The sequence below is a fragment of the Ciconia boyciana genome, chromosome 8 (assembly GCF_034638445.1).
Source record: "Ciconia boyciana chromosome 8, ASM3463844v1, whole genome shotgun sequence".
In the NCBI taxonomy this organism is placed as follows: domain Eukaryota; kingdom Metazoa; phylum Chordata; class Aves; order Ciconiiformes; family Ciconiidae; genus Ciconia; species Ciconia boyciana.
Window position 1 is genome coordinate 55,626,823 of NC_132941.1, and position 24,396 is coordinate 55,651,218.

At 44.0% G+C, this 24,396-nt stretch overlaps 1 protein-coding gene across 4 annotated transcripts in view; it reads left to right on the forward strand.

Moving 5' to 3' along the window:
* RBM20 (RNA binding motif protein 20) overlaps window positions 1–24,396 on the forward strand; it is a 108,475-nt gene that overhangs the window by 59,420 nt on the left and 24,659 nt on the right. For all 4 annotated transcript variants that reach the window (XM_072870069.1, XM_072870073.1, XM_072870072.1 and 1 more), the window contains exons 2-5: window positions 20,553–21,744; window positions 23,385–23,446; window positions 23,603–23,694; window positions 24,041–24,132. In XM_072870069.1, the coding sequence (XP_072726170.1) occupies window positions 20,553–21,744; window positions 23,385–23,446; window positions 23,603–23,694; window positions 24,041–24,132 (1,438 nt within the window). The remainder of the gene's footprint in view (window positions 1–20,552; window positions 21,745–23,384; window positions 23,447–23,602; window positions 23,695–24,040; window positions 24,133–24,396) is intronic.

Genomic DNA, 24,396 nt, shown 5'->3' on the forward strand with positions numbered 1-24,396 from the left:
TCTCCACCGTGGGGTCCCCTCCCCCCGTGGGGCCCCCAGGCACTGGCAAGCTGGGGGAGACCAGCGGGTGCCTGGCATGGGTGGGCAGCGTGTCCCCGCGGGGTGCCCGGTTCCGCAGGGGGTCCCGCCTTTCCTCGGCAAGTGAGGCACCACGAAGTGCCTGCTTTTCCTTCCTGCCTTTGCCATAAGCCCTCCTGTTGAGCACTCTTTGCTTGATGATAAAATCCTCGGAAGTAGAGGTGATATTTCTCAGCCTTTAAATAATTAATTTATGCCTAGCCAACTTGTACAGAAATATAATTGCATCAGCACGAACAGAGCTTGGCCGAAGGCACTAATCGTGTGAGCAAAGAAATCTCTCATGGACTTGACTGCAGGAATGGAGCCAGAGTTTTCTATTTCTCCTCAGTCTTTGCCTGTTAATTCCTTTTGCTGCTCTTCTTGAAGACCCTTTTACTTTCTCTACATAGATACATATTCAGAGATCACAAGAGAACTTGTTGGATCCTTCTCCCTCCCCTGAATTAAAAAATCTCAAGGGCCAGTCGGTATTTGCTTTATGTCAGGTAGGGCTAACGTGTAGCCAGGCTTACAGCTGCCTGCAGAGTTTTCGGGGGCTACTATCCACACAGCTTCCCCCATCCGATGCCCAGCGCCTGTCACAGCACCTGGGAATAAGTATTTTCTTGCTGTGTAAACTGAGCACTGAGTTTTGCCATCTGAAAATCTGAGTTGGTTCTTAAATCTCTGGGAAAAAAATTGCCTGGAGACAGCTCCTGTTACTGGTCAGGGACTGGGGTGCAAGGGGAAGGAGAAAGCGGCTGTTCATCCCCTCTCCTGCAGTGGGGGAACATCTTGGGAAGTGCCTGGCTGAGTACTGGATGCAGGAGCTGGTGTCCACGCGAGTTGAATCGCTCACCCGTGTTTATTGCTGGAGGTGACAGTAAGAATATTCAGCTGAAATTCTGAGAACTTGCTCCATTTCCACCTTCCTCAAATGAGTATTTTTAACGTGTATTTTATATAGTCATTTTTCATAAGATCTCTTTAGTGGAAGTGTCCTACCCAGGCACTTTCTGTTCCCATAGCAGAAGCAGAACTGGTTCCACATTACATCTGCTTTTTTTTTTTTTTTTTTTAAGCTGTTAATGACTAAAAAGCCATTGGGTGGCAGTATCAGCCAGCGAGCATCTCAATTAGTTGCTGAACTAAAGGCAAAAGTCTAGGTAGGAAAGATTAGAAATGGCAAGTTTCTTTAAATGGAAAAAATGCATCGGTTTGTATTTGAAGAGGCTGTGTTTAACTCCACACCATATATGTTTTGAAAAATCTTTTTAAAAAAATTATAATTAATGAAAGGATATAATGCATTACAACAGGTTTGTAGTTGTAGGTAAGGCTTTTGAACCTGAAGTTCTTTTCTGTGCACAAGTTCAACCAGAAAGCGAGAGCGCTCCCTCTGATTTTATGGTCTAAATGCTGTGAAATAGCCAAAAACCAACCAACCAAAAACGCCACCAATAAGAAAATAATTAACTTTCTGGTTATATCAGACATAGGAAGGTAGTTACTACCCCTGCAGTTACTACCAAGACTTGGCAATAGAGTCAGCTGGTGTCATTGCTTTGTTGTTGTTAAAGGAATTATTCTGACACCCAGAGCTCAGACCTGACCTTCTCTTTTAACCAGGATGGTGACATTTTTGCTCTAATTTCTTCAAAAGCAGAAGTCTTAATTTGTAATCCAAATAATTTTTTTTTTAAGTCCCTATGAATGTAGAACAAAATTAATCACATGCTAAGGATAAGAGAAGCTGCCATGCAGGAGCTCCGGGTGGAGCACTGTGAGCCTTTGGGGTGCTTGCACAGAGGCGTAAGTGCTGTTTGAGCTTGGTGTCCCTGAGCTGTGCACACCCATCAGGGTAACAGCATCCGGGCTTCACATCATACATTTATTTTCATTTTCCTTTTATTCACTTTTCAGTTAATACAACGCTCGCTTATGTGTTCGGCTTCACGGTTGGAAAATAGTATTTGTGATGACCCACTATTTAATTCTTCGTTTGGAAGCAGCAGACTTTAAATATCAATGTATTTGTAATGATGTAAAACTTGCAACACTGACTAAGAGTGCCCACTTCAGGTTCTATTTCTAGATAAGGTTGTGTTTTCTGTAATAGGAATCATAGTTATTTTTGTCGTGGTATATGGTGTCAGCTCAATTATAGGCATTTTCACAGAACGACTGTTCTTTATGTTCATGTTGTTAACTCTCAGCACTCTCTTTTAACTTCAGGCTGGCAAGACTATGAAAGCCACAGGCAAATTTTAACTTGTTCGTAATATCCTTCACTTCACAAACCCCATCCAATAGGGAACATTTTGTGTGGTACCAAAAAAAGCCCCACAATCATGTTGTTCACATCTTGCTTTCAAATGCACCAGATAATGCCACTTGTTTAAGCTTAGTCACGTCTGGGGGAATGTCAGAAGTCTGCATCACATGAACTGCTCCTCAGATTTCCCAGCGCGTATCAGCATGTTATCCTGGAGAGAAGCAGAGTGGAGATGTTATTAAAATGGCTCATCCTATATGTTACTATTGATATTTAAATCTCAGGCTTATTCCTGTGATTTTAATGCAGTATTTCACATTTATGTTGAGCTGCTTTATGTGAAAATACTTTAGTATCTTGCTTTTCTTAAGGGGTACGTATCAGATAGATGAACATATATTCTAACCACCCTGCTTGTGTTCTTGTTGACATTTTCATTTTCTGCTCAGCCCCTAGACTTAAAACCCTGGGGCAGCTTTGAGCCTGCCTTTAGCTTAATTTTAAACACTTCTATCCTCTCCACTGCATGATCTGTTTATAGACCTGGTGTTGCTTGTCCTCCTGCCCTCCTTGGAGATCAGGAGGCCAAGAGGGCCATTGGCACGTCCTCGCTTGTGATCTGGGTCAGCAGCCTTCTCCAGAGCAAACATAGCATGCGATGGGCAGGGGAAGCACCCGATACAATCTGGCTTTGTTCCCTACTGTCTTCTGCCTTCGTGGTGCTGGTGATAAATGCACCACATACAGAAGCTGGAGATGCTCCAAACTGGGCAGATTGTTGAGCCTTTCCTCCTCAGCATCACTTTCAGATGCTCAAGTGCCACTGTACTCACCACGCCAGCTGTGCAAACCCTAGAGAGAATGAGAGATGAGGAACCAAAATGCTGGCATCACTGAAGCGCCGGGCCGTCCTACGCCTTGCTATCGGGAGATTTTTATTCAGGACAAAATCTGCTCAGCATGTCCGACTCTGCCCCAGGGGAAGGTGCTGGCTCTGTTCCCAGGGACTCTGATCCTGTTTCAAGAGTCAGAAATTGATTGGCGTTGCTTCCCAAGGCCTCGAGTGTGTGCTTTGTCCATCCCGTCCCGTCCTGTCCCCCCAGTCCCTCCCCCGAGGTGTGTATGGAGTTGATCGCCCCGCATGTGCCCATATAGGGAAGGGTGTAACTATCTTGTTGACATCGGCTAATACAGCCAGGCATGCACAGGGGCAGCAGAGTGTGATGCTCACATGTAGCATGGCAGATGGCACTTGGGACTGGCTGTCTCCATCACACCCCCAAGACTGACATACAAGACAGGGAAAGAGCTTTTTTGCATACCTCTGCACGCTTCAAGAAAGCTACTGAAGAGCTGGGCTGTGGTAGCCCCACGTGTTGAGCCACACTCATTCCTAGAGGAGAAAATTAATTAATATTTCCTGTGCTGCACATTAATGGCAGCTCTGCAATACTTTTAATTTGTACAAAATCTGTGCATTGTATTAGGTGAAAATAGCTGAGCAGGTGTCATGGTTTCAGCTGAGATAGAGTTAATTTAAATTAACTTCAGTTAATTTCAGCTGAGATAGAGTTAATAGAAGAAGTCTTGCAGTAAACACCATCCTGTATTGGTGAAAGCCTAGCTGACCATGTCCTTCTTTTCCAGATGTATGGCCAAATGGGACAAAACCCAACTAAATGCTTCGTTACTGAGTTTTCATCAATGACATCTAGGTAGCCCTCTTTAAGTTATCCATATGCTAATGCTGTAGTGGGCAGCAGACCTTATTGTGTGTATTGCGCTCTTTCAAACTCCAATGATAAACAGAGGCTTTGCCTTCAGTAGACAAATCAGGGGGCAAAAGCATCTGGAAGTATTACTGACACAGAGACCACAGGCCAGATCACAGCCATAAGACCCAGCTGAAGGCTTACTAAATCCGATGAGAGAGAGAGACTTCAAAACTGATCTATTGTGCTAGAGGATTTTAGGTAATACAATCAGGTAATTCAAAACCAAGGCACTTATGGAAACTGCTGAAGATCTCTTTATAATTGTGCTTAATGCTTCCACTATCTTCAGCTGCTGTCCCATCCACCAGGTTGTTTCCCTGTGTGATGATGAACCACTGCATTCACTGTGGACTACAATACAAAACCCAGTAGGAATGACAGAAAGGTAGGAAAAACATCATTGAAGCAGGTAACCGTCCTCTGCCTGTAGATGGGAACCAGCCAGCAGGAGTGCGGAAGGCCAGCGTTTCTCTGCAGTGAAAGGTCTTCAGCCCATGGTGCAGACGTGGACAACTGGGCATTTACTGGTCCCGTTTAAAATCTAACTATTTGCTCTGCTAAATCATATTTTCTATGGAGCTAAAATACTTGTGTTAAAGTATTTGATTAGTGCAGTAGTTGAACCAGCTACAGAACAAGCGTGGATGGTGGACACACGAGCAAATTCTACACGCTTCCTTCTGGGCATTCGGAGGTTCGCGCTTGCTTGTCATCTCAGCTCGGTAGAGGTTTTTCTTGACTAGAAAGGACCATTAAACAATTGAGTCTGACATTAGGTGTAACACAGATGTCCCATCCCGTGACACTCAGAGGGACCCTCCCAAAACAAGGTTTTACAGCTCATCCCAGTAGGTCTGATGCCAGGGAGCAGGCGGGACCCTGACCCTGGCGGCAGCACTACACTGTAGTCTGGATAGTTTATATCGGCAGTTAGATTTGATCCTGCCAATCTCTGAAGCCTTACTCTCTACAGACACTTGAGCAACTAAAAAGAAAAGTTAGAAATTATGATATCTAACACCAGTTGCACCCATAATCCTAGAAGACTATGATAATGTTTGTCACTGTTTCTTGATGTCATGTTAAAAAGTATTTATGAACTTTGAATGGTTTTGCTAGCAGTCCTCCAAAAATGTTGATGTCCAGGCACCCAAAAATTGTGGAATCGCAGTTCTATGGAGTATTTCTGATCTTTAATTTATTAGTTGAGATATAGACATGTAAGACACATGTTCAATTTTCCTGTCTGTCATAAAGAAGCTGTAGATGAAGTTGTCTGATTCCAGTCCCAGTAGGGAAACTGGTTTGCTGTCCTGGCCAAATCACGCTGTAATGCTGGCTGCAAAAAGAATTATAGCTGGATTTTTTTTTAATCATGTTTGAATATTACTATATGGAGCAAGATGAGAGCTCAGGAGGAGTGACTGGCTGCAAGTAAAAGCAGAAAAAATACTTGTAAAGTTTTCTGCATGAACTGTGAAGACAGCTTCTTTATCTCTTCTTTCTTGAGGGAAGAAAACACTGCTCTGTTTCACTGCATATGTAATTATAAAAGTTGAGATGGATATAGCAAAGTCCTTTAAAAGAACTTATTTGATTGTTATAGAAATACAGGAATTCTTAGAGCAGATCCAACCACAATTCTGTCTGTATGTCAGCACCTCATTTCTTAGAGTATTATAGAAATCATGACTATAAAGCTCATTTTTGTGGGATATGGAGATAAGCTTCTTCCAACCCTGTAGATGGTGGTTTATGCCAGAAGATTTTCAGGCTTGTGTTCCATCCAGACATCAGGATGTGTCGTTTATTCAGTAATCTTCTCCGAGTGGGGATGCTCCCATATCTGCAGATGTCTGTCCTTTTTTTTTTAATTCTCCTCTTTAAATATTCAAATTGATCTGTCACATCCCTGCTTGACTTGCATTGATGCATCTGACTTTTCAGGATGTTTTCCAAAATGATCTACTGATGTTTTTTGTAACAGTAATACTATGATACAGAAGCTCTGGAGATAGGGGCAGAATCTAAAATTTTTTGTGCTTGCTGTAATAAAAAGAGATTTTTAATGCATTAAGAGATATCAGAGTCCAGAGATTATGCTAGGCAATTTATATGAAAAGATTGACCTCTGAATTAGGAAGTCATGCCTAAGCAATCCCCTAGTAGAGTGTTAGAGAGCAAAATTTCCTGAAAAGCTGCACCACAGGACTTACAGCTCCTCATCAGATATATTATTGCCTTTAACTCGATGATTTCTCTCCACGTGTGCCAACTGCTCAGTTAAAATTTGTTCTCAGCTGCATTACTTCATCTTTGCATCTTTGCTTTTTTTTTTCCTTCGTGATACAAGTGATCTGAATGATTTTTTTTTCCTTACCCCCACTAGTACTCAAAGACTGCCAGTGAGCCTTTCTAGTCTCACCAGCCCCTGGAAGCATCATATTACCTTAGCAGAGAGCGTCAGGCAGTTGGGAGACCTTGCCTGTGCCTACAAGGTGGGTACTGAGACTAGCACATTGTTCCTATCTGAAAAGAATGCAGAGGCTCCCAGCTGAACTTTAACCAGTTGAGAGGCTTCACTGTGTCTCTCTCAAGTGGATTTACTTTCAAAAGTAACATTATTTTTGGTCGCTTTTAATTAAGGTGGCAAAAAAGACTGGACAGGCACATTACAGCAAATTTTAACTGATTTATTCTGAATGGCAGGTCTTTCCTTGGGGGAAAAAGGACTAGCTGCTGGTTTGTTTCCCTTTTTTTTTCTTTTTGTTTTTTTTTTCCAGCTCAGCAGATAGATGAGGTGAGGACATGCCACAGGGACGAGATCTGCTAGATTGCCTGGACGCTGTCGTTTTGGGGCAAGTTCTTTCCCTGGGTGTGAAGCGAAACACGAGTATCTGATGACAGATGAAAATGTAGGTTAGGGAAAACTGTAGAGCTGAGAGAGTGAATCTTTTCCCTCTCTGGAGAGCGAGCGTGCAGCCTGTGTGCTGGGTAGCGTTTTCTGAAATCAAATCGCCTGTGTTACTCGCCTCACTTTCCTTCGTCATTGGCCCGCTCCGACTCGGTGGAAAAAATGCCAGTCCATCTGCTGACACAGTCCAGTTCGCCGTCCCTGCCCGTGCCGCCGATTGGGCCGGCAGCTGCAGGCAGGGAGGAACCTGCAGCGTTCAGTCACAAGCCATATGCGGGCAGCGGTGAGGATTAGCTCTGCTCCTGGCCGGAAAGGTCCCAACGCGGTTCCCAGGCTGAACTCGCCATATGTGTTTCACGTGATTGTCCTGAGGGTGACATGAAATGGAGAGTTCAGATTCAAGTGAAAGTTGGTTTGTGTTTCTTCATCCTGTTTAATGTGATGCAGATGCAGAGGAGAGCGTGAGGGCGTCCGTGCCGGGGGAGATGCGACAGGCTGTAGAAAAGCCCCATAGGTTTTAATTCCTTCTCCTTCCCCTGAATTTTCTGCTGTTTCCTGATGGGAGTTGCATGTGTGAAGGAACACCCTTGGACCACCTGCTAGGCGCCTTTCCCTTTTCAGTCACAGTCTCTGCCATCTCTTAAAGGTAGGGCTTTTTTATTTGGAGAAAAGCCAGAAGCTTGAACGGTAGTTTTCTCCTTTGGAGAGGTGGGGAGAGCGCTCTGACGTGGCACGTAAAGAAAGAAAGAAGGCAAGAAAGAAAATTAGAAAACCTGGATGGAAACCCCTCTGGGCTCCACTTCTTGTGAAGTATTGCAGAATTATATTTTTTTTTAAAGGTAAGAAGTGCATATTCACAGGTCGATTTAGTTTGTGGTTTGCCTTAGTGCAAAGTGATTTTGGAAACAGCATCTTCCATACAAGGATCATGTCCTGTATAGAATGCCACTGCTACTGCGGAAGATTTCCAGACTAATGCTGTTAATTGTGAAAAGAAAGTTTAACAAGCTCTTGCCGTGTCTCAGGAGATTAGTAGAGTGGCCAGCTAAACAGCTGTAAGGAGAGTGGTCTGATGGGCTGAAGGGACTAATGTACCCTAGGCAAAAATAGGAATATTTGGCTTATTTCGATCTTTGGATATGGGAGAACAGCTCATTTATTTCTTAATTGACGTATACACTGTGTTACATTAGAAGCAGGGACAGGAAAATAGCATTTTTTTGTGTCTATGTTAATTTTTGAGCAATGCGACATATGGGAAAGATCAATAATTTTGACATCCAGATGTAAAGTATAAAATATTTGGGTCTAGGAAGGTGCCAAACTTGGTCTTGAAAAGCTTTGGTTTAATAGGGATGGATCATCAAGCTGAGGAGACCTGCTGAGATAACTGGCCAAATACCGCATTAAGGATGTGCAGGTTTTGCATTGCCTCTTGCCCTTGCTTCAGCGTCCCAGCAGAGCCTGCGGTGCAGGTCAGCACTCGTCTGCATTTGGCGCAGTGGATTAGCGCTGGACGATGAATTTCCTTTCTGTTGACCGTTTCTGAGAAGGCAGATAGCTGACTTTAGCAATAACATTAGCCCAAATAACAAGAGTGTTTTTCCTCAAAACCTCAACTGTCCTTGGGAGGCAGCAAGCGTGAACATGGACAAATTGCTCAGGGGTTAAAACACGATGTATTTGAGTGCGCGTTTTAAGAAATTGTTAAAACTTCAGCTGGGTAACGCTTGTTTCCTTCCAGAGCAAGGGCTCGCTGTGTAAAAGTCAGTCCCTCTCGGTCTTCATTAGTGTGCCGCATTTTTTCCACAGTTCGCCTAATTAGACTGTGACCCTCTCCCATGGCATTACACTGTGCAGAAACAGGATTTTGGTGCCGATACGTGAAGAGACTGAGAACATATGGCATAAACATCAACCGATATTGTTTGCCATCCGCACTTGCTCTGTGTAATGCAACAAGACCAGCTCCCCGCACCCACGTGATCCGCCTTCCAGCCTCTATTTGAGGTGGGGTGGGGTGGGTTTTTTTTCATTCCTAAAGTTGTGACTTTCTGGAAGGAAGCTTGTAAATAGTCGGGGCGCAGAGAGCAGGTAGAATGTCAGTGGGATGTTACCGGGAGGCATGTGCACAACGCTGAATCAGCTCCTGGCCACGCTTCCTCCGCACCAGCTCGCTGCTCCCGGCGGCCCTATATGTTGCAAGAAGGTAGGATTGCATCGTGTCACCCGCGTCCTCCCACCGCCGCGCCGAAACGCCTGTCTGCCCCGTCTCCAGCAAGGAGGGACGCTAATCTGCCAAGCGGAGTATCTTAGCGATCTTTAAAATTTAATTTTAAAGTACAGCTCTTTCTGTAGCGAAGGGAAAAGGCAGGCATGCGCAGCTCTGGTGGTAACAGCTACTGGGATTTCAAATTAACGATATGATCTGGTTTGTGCAGTAGCTTCTTATAGTGCTTAGCTTTTTTGTAATACCAGGGCTTTTATACTTTAAAAGACATTCCATACCGAATTGTATCCTCTTGATTTGCCATGGTTAACCACCCTGTAATAAGCCTCATGGTCCGTGTGAGTAGACACAAAGCAGAATTATATTAATGTCGTTTACAGCCAGTGGGCACAGAATTATTTGTAAAACGTGAAAGAAGTCAAAATACCAAAACATTTCAAAGATGGTTGAGTTTGGGAAAGCTTTCATTGGACCATGAATAGAGTTCCTTGGAATAAAAAAAAAAGAAAGAATCAGAGCAGCATTATTTGTTTTGTTTTGTTTTGTCTTTGTGTTTGTTTGTTTTTAATAACTGATACTTTATACTTCAAGACAGCTTTTATTTTCAGAAGTAAAGCCCGGGAAATAGATAGGATAATTTTAAAGAAAAATAATTATATATTTTTTAAAAAACCAATACAGTCACAGCTTTCTTAGGCATCTTTTCACACAGAAAACTGAAACTGAGTCCTGGAGTGTTTTGAGATTAAAAGATACATCAGTAACACAAGGTGTAACATCTACTATGCAGGCCCATGGAATGGGTTACAACCTATTTTTCCTTAGTCGTCTAAGCTACTTAGACATACAGACTACAGCTACTGAGCAGAGCATGTGCATTGTAGTAAAAACGGACAAAACCAGCAAGCAAAAATTAAGAGGAAATAATGCCCTGCTTAACCACAAAGTAGGGGCTGGCCGTCTGCATCGACCGTTTTGTCAGCAGGACTGGGCAAATGCCCAGCTGAGTGTCATGGACGGGTTAATACCTTCACACTTTTTCCTTCCTCACAGCTGCCACATGCAGTGCTCTGAAACGTGATATTTTTCATCAAAAACTGATTCTTATTTTCCATCTTAGTATACTAGTCAATTTTACCATGCAGAGCTTGGAGCATATTAACTGTTGGTTACTCCTAATTAATATTGAAGGCAGACAAAAAGGGAGAATAAAGTAATTCACATTATTTAATATAAAATGCCTCTCCCAGATTTGTTTCCTTTGTGGAATACTCTTTTGGTCCCTGTTCAAGATTTAAGCACCAGCCTGTTTTATGTTTTGTTTCACAAGGCTGATTGAATGGCAGTTTATTATTCAAGACAATAAATTAAACTTCTCAAAGCCAGAGAGTTCCAGCAGTTCTGGCACAGGCTGTTTTCTGCCAGAAGGAACATGCTCAGGTCTGATTCATACCAACTGTTGCACTTTAAAATAAGAAAAATAAATAAAACCTCCCATATATCTTTCAAGATCCACAGTAAAAATTTCTTTAGCATAGAAATTGGGATGCATTGAAGAAAAAAGTGAGCAGCATTCATTGCAAAATAGATAATGAAAGCTTCTGGGCCAAAATATACTGCGTATTACTTCCATGTAACAGTACTAATATTATGGCCTAGTATTAAAGGCCGATTTCAAAGAGATCATGAAAAGAGAGCAATCTTCTTTGATGTTTTATGTTTAAATTAAATATAACTGAAAAGGGATACAGGAGCATTGCTCTTGCTACAGTGAAATCAGGAAAGGCTTTGCAACACGCTTCAGTAACAGCTGAATTAGATCTGGGCTTCATAAGAGTCATGTATAATTTATGTATACCAGTAATGCGGGTGGGTATGTAAACAATAGGAATTTATAACATTTATGTGCTTTTAAAATATACATAAAAGGAAAACTGAAAAATAGGCCTAAGTATATGGTTATGTAATATACATTTTAGGAAATCCACAGAGGTTCTGGTTTTCTAATCAGAAATCTGATTAAAAAATAAGTGAAGCTTTCTTTTCTTTTCTTTTTTTCTTTAATTTATTACTTTAAATTGCCTACTTTTAAATATTAGCGGTAAAGAGAAAGCAAACCATATTGGCCACTTTAGACAGGAGCTGTTCCAGCGCTTCTCCTCCTGCACTCTTGTGCTGTGGGGGTTGGTAACACATAGCATTTAAACAGCTTTTAGAGGAGGTGGTGATACTACATTAATTATGAAATGATTGTGGTGCTCCTGGGTGACTTTTAGTTGCAAGCTGTTGGTTTTTGACTGACCTAGGGTACAAACAGGAGAGCTCAGGTTTGTGCGCAATTTCTGTAGCCTGTGCCATTACTATTATGAATGCTGACTAGCGTTCTCCTAGAGACTTAATTTACTAATATGCTTTTTCATTAAACTTTTCAAATATATCATTCGGACTAATATTTAAAAATAAATGGATAAAAAAGGTGAGTTCAATATTTTTGTTTTTTTTTTCCACAAATGGCAATCATTGCTTTGAGCACAAATGAAGCTACTTAGAAATAAAAATCCTTCTTAGTACTTTACCCTTTCCACAGTTACATGTCATTTTCCTGTCTACAAACTGAAGATATTACCTTTGTAAAAGGGCTTTTATATTGTCTTATATTACTGTGAAATAGAAATGGTTTATTCAAATGAGGAATTATCTGCCTACCGCATTATGCTTCCTACTTCCAACACACAAATGAAAACGGCTGTGCCTCCAGGCAGTGCGAGATATTGATACACTCAAACTTATTATTTTTGTAGTGGTTAACAATACCATGTGGAAAGCACATGAGCAGAAGGTACAGAGATATTACTGTAGTATCTTTTCTAGTAAGTACTATATGCCAAGGATTATTTTTCAGTTGGGCATTTATCTATGTGCTCGTGTAAAAAGCCTTTGAAGGGTTTCTGACTTCGGGGTTTTTTTTGAAGGCTACATTTTATTTTTTCCTTACGTTATAATAAGCTTTCCAGATCATTTCTCCCCAGATTTGTTTTATTTTTGAGGGGAGGCTGGGAGCAGCGCTGCGAGCACTGAGCCGTGCGGCCCAGCAGCAGCCGCTGTCCCCGAAGCAGGGGTGCGTTTGCTGGAGCTGCTCGCCCCGTTCCCACCGGGATTGCCTAGCTCTGACAGCGCTAATCCCTGGCCGGGCCTCTTCACTCACCCTATGGATTTACCTTACCGTCCACACCACCTTTTCCCCTGCTCTTCCCCTCCCAAAAGGCTTCCTGTGCCCTTCTGCCTCCGGGCAAGCCCCCGGGGCTGTGCGCTTCGCCGCCTGGGGCAGGAGCAGGAGGGGGCTGCGGGCACGGCAGCGCTGTCGTCTGCGCAGGGTCCACGGCTGTTGGGGTGACGAGGTTGCTGGGGACCCCCAACAGCCCTTCTTACAGGAGCCCTGCTGGGACGCGGGTTGGCAGGGATAATCTGGCCTGGGGGCTTTGCACCATAAGGGCTATTTGAAGCCTCGATGAGAAGAGCTGTTGCAGGAAGGGTGCCGGGGAGGCAGGCGCAGGCAGCATGGCAGTTCCAGACCGTTGCGGCATGCCCTGAAAGCTCCGTAAAACTGTGGCACGATTTTTGTGCTAATTTAGATCTTTGCAACATGTTACGGAGGGCACTGATCTGGTGCTATAGCTGTTTCTGACAGTTTTTAGCATACATTTAAAATACAGTTTTTAAAATACATTTCTTTAACTTCAGTAAACAAAGAATTACATTTCCTCGGGTAGCAGTTGCAGATAGATGGTTGCAGTATAGCTAAAGGAATTTATATGGCTACCTATTGAAATTTAAAATGTAGACCAGTGTTTCTGTGTGCACACTAATCCTCAGAGACATCCTTGACATACTGTGGCACATCATCAAAACCAAACAATACCTAAATGTCACAGAACAAAGCGATAACTTTCCCAGCTTCTGAAAATTGTTACCTATAACCTTGGTTTTATGTGGTACATTTGCTAGACTACGTCCCTTACTTGAAAGGAGTTGAACTTCGCCTAATTAAATATTTATGGAGAGATACGTTGCATGAGGGAAAGCAGAAATAAGCTCAGTATACAATCTGGAGTTCCACGCAATAGAAGAAACATTTTCCAGGGTAAAATGTGTACTGAATAACGGGGAGGAAGTGTAATGGCCAGTGCAGACTTCGGTGGTACCTGGTTTTGTTGTTCTATGTTATACATTGTTCTATGTTCTATGTTCAATGTATTTGTTCTATGTATTTGTTGTCTATGGCACTGGATTCAGCATTTGAAAGCAGCTAAATCAAATAGAAGCAAATGTTGCTGTAAAGAAACCAGAACATACAGCTGATTTTAAAAAAACAATCCAAAACAACTCTCCCAGAACTATAGAGCAAGAGTTGTTAATAAGAAATCAGTCTCACCAGAGATGATCCACCCTTTTAGTCTTGCAACCACAAATAGGACGGTTGCTTTTTTTTAGCAGAAGTGACTGCCAGGGAGCAAAGAGTGTGGTCTTTTCAAGCACGCCAAGCAGAGCTGCGACGTGGATAAGATGTCCTTGAATTACTGGTGTTTGGAGAGAAAATGGAAAGGTGCATCGCGGTTCCCTTCTTGGGAACAGTCTTTAGTCTATTTGACACTTTCATTGATGACTTGGGTGAACAAAGCGTCCATTAAATCTTCAGCTAGTGCCAAGAGGAGAGGATTTACAAGCACTCTGGGGGCAGCACGGGAATCCAGAGTAATCTTGAGAAACTGGGTCTGACATAACTTGGATGCAGTATTGATGAGGACAATATGAAATGGTGATATGAGAAATCCATTGGACAGTCAAAAGGAGAAAGGACTGAGCTAGCCTTTCCTGTGTGGGAAGTCAGACCAGCTGAGCTCCAGAGATCCCTCCCAACCAACATCTCTGGGCAATAGCTCTTCAGGAAAGGGGCTGCGTTAACAGGGGACCACGGGGCTGTGCTGTTATGAAGAAAAGCAATCATACTGGGCATTACGAACAAATGCAACACACAAAATGTGCAGAGAAAGGAGCTGGGATGGTTGTAGAGAAGATCTGATAGCAGCTGCAGGAAGGTAAGAGAAACCCTTCTCTGTGTGCATGGCAAGACGAGTTTATGCTGTATGCAGAGAGCCACCATAGGTTTTAAGAGGAGTTTTATAAGACCAAGGGGAGTTGAGAGGTCAAGACCTGGAGATTGTGAAATCTCCACCAAAGGTTCCTAAAAGCAGATTAAATAAATATGTCAAGTGGTTGAGTTGAGGTTGATCCCACCTCAGGAGCTGGTCTAACCATCCTCCTAACATCACTTCCAATTTTATTTCTGTGATCACAACCGTTATCCAAGATGTAGTCACTGTGTTTACCCCTTTATCCTGTCCCCTTCCCAGCGGAAATTGTCTGACTTCTCTGCATATAAACAAAGGCAAGAGAACATTTTGGCTGAAAGTTTCAAATGAGCAAAAAGGACTCTCGGTAGGAGGCAGGCACTTAACTCCTATCAGCTTTGTAAACCCCGAGTTTAGCAACTCTGTGATAACATTTTACATTTCATCTTCCAGCTAACTGTTAGGTTGGATGATTGTCCAGATAATAGAGTTTACCACTCCAAACGTATGCAAAACTCACTTGGCAAAACACGTGTGTACATTGGCTGATGTTTTATTTTACTCCCTCAGTAGTATAATGGAGGGCTTTAGAAATCGTTATTTGGGATAAGAAGGGTTTTACTTGCAGCTTATAAATATATTAAAGTAGCTTAAGGTTTTTAGTGCTCCCTATCATTAGCTGAACTTAGTGTGAAACATGATCTCTTTTTTTTAATCAATTCTAACCAGAACTCGGCAAACAAAAACTCGGCGGCAGATGATTTCAGAGTTTAAATTATAAAGGTGGAGGGGTTTTCTCCTTTCAGCAGACTTTCCAAGCTTTTCTGAACAAGAAAGTAATTTCACTAAAACCCAAAGAAAATACTTCTTGTGGAGCTGAAGAGAAAGAAAACAGTCATTTAGTATCAGCCAGATGCAGTCTAGAGTATAGGAAAAAGATCCTGTGTCCATTTTTTAACCAATGCACCAATCTTTATTGACATAAGTGCTGGGTTTATTCAACAAGCAAAAATGAACGTAAACTCTGTATTCATAATGCGATCAGCAAAACAGCATAACATAAAATATCCTTATAATAATTAACTATTCTAATAATTAATATATGTTGTTGAGATTGCTGAACTTTGTTTTTACTCCTACCAGTGTTTGAAATACGGCTTTGCAGTTCCCCTGAATTCAAGAGGCCGAATTCTGTCCTCACATACAAACATGTAATCTCACTGAAGTAGTGTCAAATGGTGCATTTTTATTTGAAGACTAGGTTTACCCCTAATATCTTACCAACTTCATCTATATAACAACTGATTTGTTTATTTTAAAGTTTTTTTATTTGCTCTTTTAGTACAGTGGCAACTGTTTTGGATAAGTTTAGAGAAGGCAGCCCCGTGTGTTTTGAATAAATGATACATTACAGGGAAAGGATGTTCACACTTCCGCAAAACAGAATATAACTGATTTTGTGCTTGGATAATAAGGAAATGGTTCTCTTTGATGTGTTCAAGAGTTCTGAATTAAAAATGTAAAGTTTGCTATCTGTTAGAAAAATTGATTCAGAAACAGCTTTAATGGATGAAAAACAGCATGCTATTGCAAATATGGTCTCACGTCTAATACTGTGCTAATGCAGAGTAGTCATACATCTAGGATACTTGGGTATCTTAATAACTTTGGCCATTTTGATTCTGAAATCAACACAATAATACAGACAGCTTGGAAAAAAGTGCATGTTTTGGAACAAAAAATATTAAAAATTTATCTTTCAAAGATTTTGACAGGTAGATGTAATTATATGTAAAGGCAAATGTGTCATGGGGGAGGGAATGCAAAAATCTTAGAAGACGTGCGAGATTAATGGAAAATGCAAGAAAACAAATTCTGCACTGCTACGAATTCATGTTTTTTCTTGAAGTGTTCAAATTCACACGCTATGCAGCATTTCAAATATTTGTGAGTATAAATACTTCCTAAATAGATAGTTGCAGCTAAGATCACAACTTTTATTAGTTCCGATTATTTTATTTATTTCTTAATTTTGAAAGGTGCTGGGCAGCACTTTAAAATCCTTAATTTTGTCATTTGAAAATCAAGCTCCAGGTTGTCGGTCTGTTCTAATAGACATGTTTTGTGTTCAGCCTTTTCATCACTCTTGTAGACAGGATTACTTAAATAATCCAACCATCTAGATACTTCACCTCCGACACTGTGTGTTGCTCACTGTTCTTGGATGCTAAAAGCATAATAAGGATGACAGGGGTAGCAGATGGGCTGAATTGATTTATAGCAATATAGCCTTGCCAGTGTTTGCAGTCTCATTGTGAGTATTGCAATAGTTGATGCATATCTTCAACTCCTGTATTTCAGAGCTGTGCAAAAACTTGGCTGGTTTATGGCTTTCTTCATGAAAACTGTACGGCAGCGCTCCTGCCTGTCCTTGTTTTGGTAAAGAAAGGCCATTTCTGGCTTTCCTAGTTGTGCAAAGAGACTGCTGGTGTAGCCCAGCTGTACAACTAATGTTAAATAAATAAACGAGGAGGACAACTTCTGTTTACTTTTTACATCGCTGACCTTATAATTGGGAATGTTTTGCACGGGACAGAGCTAACTTTGGCTGACGCAGGCTAATTTTCTGGGCGCTCAATGGAGAATGAGAGCTTCATTCAGCTGCTTTGAATCATCTTGCGGCAGAGAGCCCCCGTGAGCAGGCGGGGGCTGCCTTTTGGTAACCTGAGGACGAGCTGGGGTGGGAGGTGTGTGTGTACGAGTGGTGAACGGCCCCCACAAAATGCCTTAGCTGAGTGCTATCTTCACTTCGTGTTTGCAGTTTCCAGGAGTTTAGTAAATCTGTAGCAGGATTATTTACAAAATGATGTTATCAAATACATAAATATTATGATTGTAGAACAGAAAGAGGGAAAGAAATTGTCAAAGCTGTGCGTGCTGGTCCCATGTGTCTCTAATGTCCTTTATTGCGTAACAGAACAAAAATCCTCAAATTTGGGTGTCGCTCTAAAAGACGCTTTATACACAGCTCTTCTCCCAACCTCCCATTTGTGTATCTCCTTTTCCCACTGACCCATGAACATGCCCTTCCTTCTTTGCCTTGATTAGATGATAAAATATTCTGTTTCTGCTGTGGGAGGATAAAGTGTGCATCCTGAAACACCCTGAAATCTGGAAATTCATAACAGACAGCTAGATTTTGAAGTTGTGGCCATTCCCAAACCTATCGGTGCATGGCAGCGACCCTCCTCACTAATTCTGTCTCTCCACGAGTGGCTTGGAGGCTGCAGCTTCTCCTTATGGCATTTGTTTTTCTGCAGGTAAGGCTCCCTGCAGCCCCCCAGCCCTCCCCACTTCTGGCTTGCAGTCCAGGGATGAAACCGGCGGACGCAGGGAGCAAAGTGCTGCCCTGCTCCGCAGCAGGGCCCGAAAGCTGTTGGCCTGCAGCTGTGCAGGGCACTCCTGCCCTTGCCTTCCCCACGCCCAGCTGCAGAGCCCAGAAATGATTGCAGAGCTGGGGAGCAGCAAGCGCCTCGGGCATGCCCAGCCGGGGGGTGCTCTGGCAGGGCACTACTTATGTGCTGGGGTATTTCTTAGAGACAGCGCTCCAAAGTTGGTCAAAATATGAGGAGGCTGAGGGAGCTTCAGGGCCTGCGGCAGCGTCAAGTGAGATGGTTTCACTGGAGAGAGGGAGCCCATGCCCGTGTCCAGCAGGTAGCCGCTGGAGTTGGGAAGCGGCTGCAGCTGTCGGGATGTGCGAGCTGCTGCGTAGGCTTGCAGCATGGTGGAATTAGATTGCTGGGAACAGGAGTCATCTGCAGCTCCTGCGCCTGAAAACATGATATGCTGGCTGCTGGCTTTTCTTTTTACTTTAAGACCACCAGGCAGTTCTTATTTGCATGCTCCATAAAACTTTTAAAAAGAGTTTTACAGCTTACTTAACGTACAAAAGGTGTAACTGGCTATAAAATGAAACAGTTGTCAGGACTGTGGCAAGTCCCACGCAGCACATCATAAGCCAGGACGCTCCAGATGCTGGTGGCACAGTACAGCCCAGGCACAGGGTCGTGCCACGTCCCCCGGCGGTGATGACAGTGTGCGTGCCCATGTGGGATCCTCTGCTTGCTGAGCCTCTTGCACCCCACAGGGCTCCTCGATAGCTTTTGTGGGTCCTCAGGGTCTCATGGGCTGGAGTTTCTGAGAGCCTCCGTGTTGTTTTAACTGTACTTGCACCCTGACTCTCATCCGTAATCAAATTTACAGCAACCTGCGCTATAAGTGCAAGTCAGAGAGTAAGCGATGGAAGCCACACAGGAAAACAAAAGGCACCTCAGCTCTGAAGCACACTGGGGTCAGCTTGTGCTGGCAGCGAGTCTCGTCATTACATAATGATGCACTTATCCAAACGGCATTTTGTATTTTGGGAGACAGATGTGCCTTGCAGTTGCTAGTGGAAGTTAAATGTTAAATATGAAACCCATTCATTTTCTCTTAGTCATACTTTGGATTTAAGCAGATGTTTTCCTAATTTGTGGTTTTCAAATGTAGCATGCTGACAAGACATATATCATTAACTACAGCTTCATCCATGCAGTTTAGCAAATTGGCCAATTATTAACAGTGAGGGTTGTGTGGCGGTTGATGCATAGCTCCTGCTGCTTTGAAAGGCCTAAATTGAAACTCAATACATTTTTACAATATAAATTAATTGAGCTTTGGACCACATCCCTGTTATTTGAGTGCTCTCTGCTCTCATTTTCAGAATGAACAGCCATTTGTAATGCACTGAGTAGCTGTGCCATCTGTGAGCAGAGGCTCCTGGTGGTGGAAAAAGTGATGGCTAACATTTTTCTGGCAGGGGCATGAAAATGGCTGATGGTATCCAAGTGTAGGCAGCATGACATACAGAGGGAGTGTGGCTGCAGGACGGTGTACCTACATGCGGACCAGGCTGGCTCTGCCACAGATGATGCAGGAGGCATCTGGGAAGGGTGCAGGGGGGTGGTGGTGGTGAAAGCAGGGTGGGTGCAGCTGCCTGGAAGCTAGTGCTACCTGATATTTTCTGTTAGAACATTTCTCTTGCTTTTAACTTTGCTAGACTTTACCCATTTAGATGTATTTTTTCCTGTTTTATGTTTGCAGGGTTTGATGGGGTAAGGGGAGGAAGGGTTGGTGGTGGTGCTGTGAACTGGTGAGATGTCCCAAGGTGTTTCCCAAAGCCAGGAGCCACCTTATGCCTGAAAATGTCATCTCCTATTTTCCCAATTCTGGAATTCAAGCAGGCAATTTAGTCGTCATTTATTCATCCCATGTACAAGACTTGAAGGAGAACACTCAATGCCCCTCTAATTTCTAGAAAGTATAAAGACCTTGATTTTCACCAGCTGGCACTGCAGAAATTTTGCCTTACATTCCAGCTGAACTGAGAAAACTCTTCAGGACAGTTTGTTCATGGTTGCTCCAGCTTCTGGCAAATCATTCGCTCTTTTTCCTCCTCTATATTTGCATCTGCACAACAGGGAAACTATCTGCTTTGTTACAGAACAGGCTGCTATGGAGATTAATTAAATGAGAACTGTAAACAATTGAAAAAAATCCATGTGATCTATTTCATCTTGCTTTATGCAGCCAGATGTGCTAGGTGCGAAGTACCTACAGGGCTGGCTTTATAGTCCCATTTTATGTCCTTTTCTTCACATCCCCCTGCTCTGTGGGAAAAGGGAGTAATGCTAATGTCACAAAATCAGTCAGGAGCAGTGATGTCTCAGCAGAGAGGCCGGAGGTTGCATAAAATGCAGAAAAGAGGGAAAAAAACATAGATTTGGGGATTGTGTTGCCACTGTTCCTGGCCTGCATTAGAGCTGCGAGTCCCAGGGGTACTGAAAATGAGCTGAAGGCCTGATCCAGAGGGATGCAATGGGGTTTTAAAGAGAGATCTTTGGCATAGTTGTCTCCCTAGTAACTTTTTGATTGAAAGGGATGTGGCAGTGGACGTTGAAGGGAAGATGATGGGTTATGGTTTCATTGTCAATCACCACCTTGCTTTCCCTGGGTTTAGATAAGCTAAATCTCCAGAAACGGCTGTCTATCTTATGCCAAGCTTTAGTGAGAGGCAAGCACAGGTAGACGTTGGGTGAATTCGGCTAACCCAGATCCTGATCCTTTGCAGCACTGCCAAGCTCCTGGAGAAGAGTCCATTCTCCGTCGGTGCCCCGAGACCCCTGCTCCCCTCGCCGGCGAGCCTGCAGCTGGCGCAGCTCCAGGCGCAGCTCACGCTCCACAGGCTGAAGTTGGCTCAGACGGCCGTCACCAACAACCCAGCCGCCGCCACCGTCCTCAACCAGGTGCTCTCCAAAGTGGCCATGTCCCAGCCGCTCTTCAACCAGCTGAGGCACCCCACCGTGATGAACACCCCGCAGGGCCACGCTGCAGGGCCGCCGCAGGGGCCCGGCATCACCGGCGCAAGGTTCCCCTCCAGCAGCATTGCCTTTCCTGCCCAGAGCCCAGCCTTAGCCACACCGGGGGGTGGCCTGGGGCCCGTCCAGGCCCAGACCCCCAACGCCATCGTCATGAGTCCCTTCGGAGGCGTCATGGCTTCCACCTCCGGCCAGCAACCCGTGGTGGTAGGTCTCAACAAGGGGGGTGCCTCCACCTCCGCTGCCACTGCCGCGGGGGGCTTTTACGAGTACAACAAGCAAAACGCCGCCAACGCCGCCCCTCAGACGTACGCCTCGGAGGGGGACCAGCCCAGCCAGCATGGCTTCCTTGCCAGCGGGGCCCACACGGCCTCCTCGGCAGCGGGGCCATGCTATGAGGGTCACTTTGGTGCTCCCAGCCAGCTGCAGCATGAGGCGGCAGCGGCTTTTCCCAAGGAGGCCTACGGGGCAGCAGCAGCGGCACAGCATGGGGCGGCGCGGGCCTTCCCCAGCGACCCGCACGCCAGCTCCCATCCGAAAGGAGATCCCGGCCCCGTCTTGCATGGCAGCGGTACAAGCAACCAGTGGGAAAATATCCCTAATTTCCCCAGCCAAAACAAGCCTGACCTCGTGCCCGGCGACAGCCTGTGGCCATCAGCGAGTCAGCAGCAGTATGAAATAAGAAACGAGCTCTACAACCCTGAAGAGCCGACACCTGACACAAAGTTCAGTGCGGCCGCCCCCCCCGCCTTCGGCCGCCTCAACCACAGCAAGCAGAGCTTCGGCAGCCCTCGCATGAGGCAGAAGGAGGAGCGGAGCGGCGGCGCGCCCGACCTGCCTGCCCGCTCCCTGCCGCCACACCAGCTGGGCGACCTCCGCGGCACGGCCCCCCTCCACTTCCCCCACGTCTGCGCCCTGTGCGACAAGAAGATCTTCGATCTGAAGGTGAGTGGTTTTGAAGTGCCTCCGGGGCACTGTTCGGACCCTTGAACGGGCTGCCTTGTGATTGATCTGGCCACCGGCTTCTGCCACCCCTTGCTGCCAGCGTCCATCACCACAGAGGTGCCCTGAGAGAAGCAGAAACAAAGGGCCATAGTTTTGCTTAGGGTGTCGTACATCTGTTTCATGGCAATTACTGGGGTTTCAAGATCTGGTGTTGTTTCACATCTCGCTGTGAAAGGCAGTGAGATTACGGCGCTGGCATGAGAGATGCAAGGTCCGGGCTGGAGTCGCAGCTCATCTCATGGGCCCAAAGCGAGGGGAGGGGGAGCTTGAAGCCGATCCCCTGCTTCTCAAGCTGGTATTGTAACTGCACATCTGCGGTTTCATCTGCCTCTCCCTTTCTCTTTGCGTTTCTGATCCCAAAGGCTTCCCCCAACAGCCTTGTGGAAGCAGCTTGCTTAAACAAAACAGTGCATTTTGATGAAATTATTTTAATAATTCTTCTGTTGGGATCTCTTCCTCCTTCTAGTAGCTCTAAGGAAAATTTAGGACTCGGGGTCCCCAGCAACTTTGGCCTGGAAGCAAGAAGCTGCTCAGCATGTGTAGTGCAGGCCACGCTCCCGCTTCTCTGCTCGTACTGCCAAGGGAGCTCCAAATTCAACCTCACCCTCGAGAAGAAGCTTCCCGGTTGCCCAGAGAGCCTGTGTGCTAGGTCACATTATATAGGTCAGGTCTGGAGAAGCCTCTGAGCCCCACAGCCATACGTGGGTCCTGGCTGGCGTTGTTCTGGCCTCCTGGTGAGCCCCGCTCAACAAGTCCTCACGGCCTTTGCCATCACATCGCAGGACCAGCACCTAACCGCAAAGGCATCTGTTTTCACGCTGATGATAGCCTGACAAAAACGTTACAACAGCATGTATGTAGGAAGGAGGATGGCCAGCAAATGAAATAGTACCTGATAGTTACACACCCCGGGGTTCTGAGATATTTGTATATATTTACTCTTTCATGTTTCCCTTTCACTCTTTGAGCAGCCACTTGGAAAGGGATTTGCTGTGGTTACTGCAGCTACAGGGCTGGTCTGAAGTAGCCCCTGTCTAGGGCACGCTGAGCATTTCTTTTTTTCATTAAACATTTTAAAAGGGCAGGGAAAATGTCATTACGGTGACTTTTGGTTGATTTGTTTGTTGGTGTTTAATATGCTGCCTCATTTGGATCATAGAAGTGTAAATAGCTAAATGTACTTTGACAAATTTTGCAATCTATTGAAATGAATAAGTGCTGTCCTGGCTGCCCTGTGTGCTGAGCACCTTTGTTATGGACATTGCAGGAGCTGAGGGTGCTCAGCGCCTTGCAGGATGAGCTTTTCAGCTAGAGTGAAGTAACTGAATTAATAGAAATATACTGGATTTAAAAACTAATACAGAGAAACTCTCCTTCGTAAAGTAACTGATAATTTAACCTACAAATAACAAATCAGGAAATGCATTGGATGAAGGTGTGCTTGGCTCCAGCATCACACAGTTTGATCTTCAGCATCTCAGTATTGTTTTTAGAATAAGGTAAACTGAATGGAGAAGCAATCTCTTGTAAATTTGTCTCAGGATTTTTCCTGTGCTCATCATCTCTTTGTTTCAACATAGGACTGGGATCAGCACATTAAGGGAAGTCTTCACATCCAAAAATGTATGGCTTTTTCAGATAAGTAAGTATTATTTTAGAGACAGTCTTCCAACTGAATTTCTAACAGAGCATCCCTTACTTTAGTGTCTTTGCACCGGGAATTTACTGTCTAATAATTATGCTTTAATATTTATGGCACATTATGCATGCTCCTAAAGTTCTTTTCTTTCTTTTCCAGCACTGGTATCCGGTGTGTGTTAAGCTCAGCAGATGGAACATTGCATTTATCACCAAATAATGCAGCAGTTTTCAATCCATCTAGTATTGAAGGTGAATGGTTGTATGTGCAATAGTTAAAAACACTTTTTTTTAATTGAAAGGGAAGCCAGTCTCTGGGGAAAAGTGAACATTTTAAATAAAATGTGATACAAGTTTCCAAGGAAAACTTTTTAGAGGTTGTGCATAGAAAGGCTAAAAGCCAATACTGTGCCTTTCGAAGTATTAATTTATTTTTCTTTCAGACAGTGACTTCTTTTCACAGTACAATGAAACAGTGTATAATTTGGTGTAGACACTGTGAAATTAATTATTATGTAAATGGAGCATTGCTTACTGAGCACACTAATGCAATTAATATGTCAAGATTTTCATGAAATGTGTGTAATCCATTATTTAGATTATCCACCAAATGTCGGCTCATCTTTTATCACTACGTCAGCAAGATCCTTTGGCCAGCCAGGTCCTACATTTTCTTCTCCTCCATCAGGGGTAAGAGTGAGTACCTAAGCAAATTGATCTCCGTGTCGAGATTCTTGTAGAAGCCACTTCTACTTACTGGAATTAAAACTGTGAAGGCTTCCTTTTAGACAATAATCTGAATATTCAGCCTGTTATTTCAACTTCCCTGTGGCTCTTTTATGCTTTTGATTTTGGCCAAATGAGAACTTCATTGTAGTTTTTTTTCCAGTGCTAAAAGTTGTTTGTTTGTTAGAGAGATTTGGGGAGGGGGGTAAATGGTTTTGTGTGTATCCC